This window comes from Protopterus annectens, chromosome 10.part0 (genome assembly GCF_019279795.1).
Source record: "Protopterus annectens isolate FY-2018-M chromosome 10.part0, PAN1.0, whole genome shotgun sequence".
NCBI lineage: Eukaryota > Metazoa > Chordata > Ceratodontiformes > Protopteridae > Protopterus > Protopterus annectens.
The window spans coordinates 1,791,208,558-1,791,214,613 of NC_056744.1; the positions used below are offsets into that span (position 1 = coordinate 1,791,208,558).

The following is a 6,056-nucleotide window of genomic DNA, read 5'->3' on the forward strand; positions in this document are numbered from 1 at the left end:
GACTTTAGTGAGCTCTGCCAACAGACTGCTGCTATCCATAATATAGACGATAATACCACAAGGATGGTGAAAAACAATTCCAGTGTCCAATAAATAGAAAACGGAGACTCCTCGAAACCGAACTACCGAAAAAAACAACAAAGAACCGTTTACGAATGGATCAACTATAGAAAACTCACGCTAGTGCGGTTACAATAAAGGCTGTCTTCCTAAATATAAACGTTTCACCAACACGACATCCGGAAACTCCAAAAATATTATCACAATATTCCTTTATTGAACAGATACATGTAGATTGAGCGCTTTCATCTCCCAACTGGAGACCTCATCAGAATCCGGTACCAACACTCACATTGTACCTTATATAACATTTAAATAACTCAACCACCACAAACAAACAATTAATCAATAAAACAATTAAACAATAAACGTATACTAAGCGCAATAAGTGGCTGACCATCATAAGTTGAATAAAATAAAACATCCAGCTATACCCATTGTGTGAAACACACACATATATATATATATATATATATATATATAGCATAAACATTTTATAATCACATGTTGTATAAAGTTCCGTACAAAAATATGAATGTGTAAAAAATACTTTTAAATATATACTATTTAAAAATATATGTAAAAAATATATCTATTTAAAAACATCTTTCAATACACATGATATAGTAAATATAAATATGAATATAAAAATATAAGTATATATAAGTATAAATAAATAAAAACTATGTTGATTATATATGTAAATACCCACAAGTTATAAGACAACTATGTTGCAACAGTTAAAAAATGTGTTATGAGTTTCTATTTTGTATAAATTTTTTATGTACGTTTTTTAGGATCATTGGATAATAGTTTAAGGGCTGGTATAATGGACATATGGTCATTCAGACCCTTGCCACTACAGGCATCAAGCCTGAGCTGCCATATCATCTCCCTATATGCTAATTTAGTCTCCCAGTCACCCCCCCTATCTAACTGGTCCACAACCTCAACCACCCAGAATTTAAAATTGGCCCCGTCACATGTTAAGGAATGTCTGTATAATGCGTTATTTTCATTTTTACGATTTATATCTCTCGTGCTCATATATCCTTTTTCTCAAGTAACGTTCCGTTTTGCCAATATAAAAACCCCAACAAGATTTACAGTATACTAGGTATACCAACCCCTTGGTATAACAACTGCTGTATTTCTTGGACTTCAATGTAATATTTAAACTAGGTAATGTAACTGTTTTCTCCCCCGCTATGAATGGACACTGGGGGCATCTACCACATCTAAAAGTACCCATTCTGTTTAAAACTGTTTCTCCTTGATTTGTATATTTCTTTTTTTCTAAAATATTTTTTATATTATGACCTCTCCTATAACTATAGGTTAATTTATTTTGGAAAATCGTAGTTATCGTAGACACTGTTTTAAACAAATCCCATGTCTCATTAATACATTTCTGTAACCACCCTATATTCTGGTAATATGTAAGAGTCAAATAGGGTAAACCATTTTTGTTGTTCTGCAATACTTTATCAGCTCTTTCCATAATTCTATCATTCGTTTGATTTAATAATGGTATATACTTATCACCCCAACCTTTTATTACATATTCTTTAATAGGTTGAGTGATTTCCACAGGATAATCTCTTTGATGGAACATATTTTGCACTTTATCTATTTCATTAAGAAACTCATCCCTATCTGAAGTCATACGGGCCACCCTAATCATCTGGCCCTTAATGATATTCCTTTTAAGGTGATCAGGGTGGTCAGTATTAAAGTGCAAATATGTATTAGAAAAATGTTCTTTTCTATAAAGAGTCGATTTGTATGTATTAGACCTATAATCCTTACGTAACAAAACATCAAGTTAATGAATTTCATATAGATCTATGTGATGGGTAAATCTTAAAAAAGTAGTACTTTGATTGATGAAAGAAATAAATTTACCTATGGCTTCATCAGGGCCTTCCCATAAAATAAATATATAGTCAAGAAACCGGTAGGAACTTTTAATATAAACAGAAAATTCAGTTCCAAGAACATATTGTCTTTCCCAGTACAACATTACTATATTAGCATAAATGGAGGCACACGCGGCCCCCTTTGCCACTCCTTCTTTTTGGTGATAAAAATCACCTTGAAAGAAAATAAAATTATTCTTAAGGACCAACTCCATACATTCTAAAACTAGTTTGAATTCGTTTGGTGTTAATAAATTCATTTCTATTAACATATTTTCAAACCAGTCCATCCCTATGTTGTGTGGTATGACCGAAAACAAATCTTTAACATCTATAGTAATGAATTTCATATCCTCACTATAGGGGTCCTTATTAATTTTCTGCAAAAAATCCCATGAGTCCACCAGAATATGAGAATAGTTCTTATGGTACCTCTTGAGTTTAGTATCTATATATATATAGCCAAAGGTTGGGTTTTTGAACCTTGTGATGAGACAATTGGTGATTGAAGGAGTGGCAATGGGGGCAGCGTGTGCCCCCATTTATGCTAATATAGTAATGTTGTACTGGGAAAGACAATATGTTCTTGGAACTGAATTTTCTGTTTATATTAAAAGTTACTACCGGTTTCTTGACGATATATTTATTTTATGGGAAGGTCCTGATGAAGCCATAGGTAAATTTATTTCTTTCATCAATCAAAGTACTACTTTTTTAAGATTTACCCATCACATAGATCTATATGAAATTCATTACCTTGATGTTTTGTTACGTAAGGATTATAGGTCTAATACATACAAATCGACTATTTATAGAAAAGAACATTTTTCTAATACATATTTGCACTTTAATAGTGACCACCCTGATCACCTTAAAAGGAATATCATTAAGGGCCAGATGATTAGGGTGGCCCGTATGACTTCAGATAGGGATGAGTTTCTTAATGAAATAGAGTTTCTTAATGAAATAGATAAAGTGCAAAATATGTTCCATCAAAGAGATTATCCTGTGGAAATCATACAACCTATTAAAGAATATGTAATAAAAGGTTGGGGTGATAAGTATATACCATTATTAAATCAAACGAATGATAGAATTATGGAAAGAGCTGATAAAGTATTGCAGAACAACAAAAATGGTTTGACTCTTACATATTACCGGAATATAGGGTGGTTACAGAACTGTATTAATGAAACATGGGATTTGTTTAAAACAGTGTCTACGAGAACTACGATTTTCCAAAATAAATTAACCTATAATTATAGGAGAGGTCATGATATAAAAAATATTTTAGAAAAAAAGAAATATACAAATCAAGGAGAAACAGTTTTAAACAGAATGGGTATTTTTAGATGTGGTAGATGCCCCCAGTGTCCATTCATAGCGGGGGAAAAAACAGTTACATTACCTAGCAGTTGTTATACCAAGGGGTTGGTATACCTAGTATACTGTAAATCTTGTTGGGGTTTTTATATTGGCAAAACGGAACCTCACTTGAGAAAAAGGATATATGAGCACATGAGAGATATAAATCGTAAAAATGAAAATAACGCATTATACAGACATTCCTTAACATGTGACGGGGCCAATTTTAAATTCTGGGTGGTTGAGGTTGTGGACCAGTTAGATGGGGGGGTGACTGAGAGACTAAATTAACATATAGGGAGATGATATGGCAACTCAGGCTTGATGCCTGTAGTGGCAAGGGTCTGAATGACCATATATCCATTATACCAGCCCTTAAACTATTATCCAATGATCCTAAAAAACATACATAAAAAATGTATACAAAATAGAAACTCATAACACATTTTTTAACTGTTGCAACATAGTTGTCTTATAACTTGTGGGTATTTACATATATAATCAACATTGTTTTTATTTATTTATATTTATATATACTTATATTTTTATATTCATATTTATATTTACTATATTTATCATGTGTATTGAAAGATGTTTTTAAATAGATATATATTTTTACATATATTTTTAAATAGTATATATTTATAAGTATTTTTTACACATTCATATTTTTGTATGGAACTTTATACAACATGTGATTATAAAATGTTTATGATATATATATATATATATATATATATATATGCGTTTCACACAATGGGTATAGCTGGATGTTTTATTTTATTCAACTTATGATGGTCAGCCACTTATTGCGCTTAGTATACATTTATTGCTTAATTGTTTTATTGATTAATTGTTTGTTTGTGGTGATTGGGTTATTTAAATGTTATATAAGGTACAATGTGAGTGTTGGTACCGGATTCTGATGAGGTCTCCAGTTGGGAGATGAAAGCGCTCAATCTACATGTATCTGTTCAATAAAGGAATATTGTGATACTATTTTTGGAGTTTCCGGATGTCGTGTTGGTGAAACGTTTATATTTAGGAAGACAGCCTTTATTGTAACCGCACTACCGTGAGTTTTCCGATTATTTAATTTTCTTGACCCTGAAGCTATTGCTGAGAAAAGCAAATAATTTCAAGTGGGGAAAGAAACCTCCCATTAGTGCAGAAGCATCATATGATTTACAAGTGTTGCAAAGGAGGAGTCGAAGCCACGAAAACTGAAAAAGACAAAATACAGGTGCCTCCTGCAAGACCCAGTCAACAGTTCACACTTCTGTTGCCACATTAAATAATCACAACAGCCAGTTTAAGCCAAATGACACGTGTTGGTATACTAAGCAAGACTTCAATAATAATTCCTCAATGAATAAGGGATAAATCTTAACAGAATCATTGACAAATGCACAAATCATCAGGGAAATTTTTTAAATATTAGAACTATTAACTTCAGACAATGACAGAATAAAAGACTATAATTTAATATGAATCTCTGGAAGCAAATGGAGTCATTGTCATTAGCTATTAAGTGTAATTCACCACTTTTTCTTTAAGTCACCAGTTTTAGGACGGATTAAGACAGACAGAGCTAAAACTTGAGTCAAAAATAAGAAACATCTCTGAAAGCCAGGGACAGTTGAGGTATGACTATAACTACTACTACGAAGTCACTAGATCACATAATTCAAAGCTCTAGCAAATGCTAAGGACCATAAATCCAGTTAGTAAGAAATGTAAATAAAGCAGCCAAAGTACTAGACTGGAGAGTGAAGCAATTAAAACTGTACCTGTCCAAAGGCACTAACTCCCTTGTCAGTGCGACCACACCGATGATAGCAAGAAGTCTGTCGACTCTGCACCAGCCGTGTCTTTGTCATTGCCTCAAACAGCTTTTCCTCCACTGTATTGTTGGTGTTTTCTTGGCTGGCAAAACCCTGGTAGTTCCACCCCAGGTAAGCAATTCGCAGGGCCACATGTCTTTGGTTGAAGGCACTAAAATCAAAAGGGCGCTGTTGCTTCTTAGCCTTGGGTGTTGAGTCAGTCTGCTCTTGCTGACCAATTTCCCCCTGCTTCAACAGCTGCGCCCTAAGCCTCTCCACTTCATGTTCCAACTCCTTAACCCGCTGGACAAGTTCCTCATTTCCCAAGGCTTCTAACCTTTCACCCGACATCTCCATAGCTAGAGTGATGCAAGCCAATGCAAACTTGCCGACCTTCTTAATCTCCACCAACAAGAGCTGTACACTCAAGACCAGCTCTTCCTGCTATCTTGGTCGGTTATAACTGTAAGGGTAAAAACACCTCACTCACTAGCTGATAGTATTACTAAAATTCCTTTAGCAACAAATTCTAACAACCCTTTCACACACTGATTCCTCGAGGGCAATTTAGAAGGAACTGACGTACACGATACAGGAACTTTAACCCGTTAACAATAGCGCATTCTGGGAATTGTAGTTTGACTTCCTTTACTTGGAGAAAGTGAAACATTGTCAGGTACTGTTTTCGTGTTGCTGAAGCAAATAAACTACGACATCAGACTTTCAACTCTTTTTTTTCTTTTTAAATGGTACATGAAGTTTGGCCATCAGTTTTTTTATCTTATTTAATATATCTTTTCTTTATTATTTGTTGAATGGAAGCTCCGACTGTGAGTGGCCCGCATTTTAGCGGAAAACGTATCTCCCAATACTTAGGTTTACCACCTTT

The 6,056-nt window shown here is 33.8% G+C and overlaps 1 protein-coding gene across 1 annotated transcript in view; it reads right to left on the reverse strand.

Annotated features, from left to right (window-relative positions):
• Positions 1-5,770, reverse strand: part of PUS3 (pseudouridine synthase 3) — a 40,013-nt gene extending 34,243 nt beyond the window's left edge. Inside the window, exon 1 of the mRNA XM_044086618.1 lies at positions 5,135-5,770. Coding sequence (XP_043942553.1) covers positions 5,135-5,524 — 390 coding nt within the window. The 5' untranslated portion in view covers positions 5,525-5,770. The remainder of the gene's footprint in view (positions 1-5,134) is intronic.
• Between the last annotated feature and the right edge of the window lie 286 nt (positions 5,771-6,056).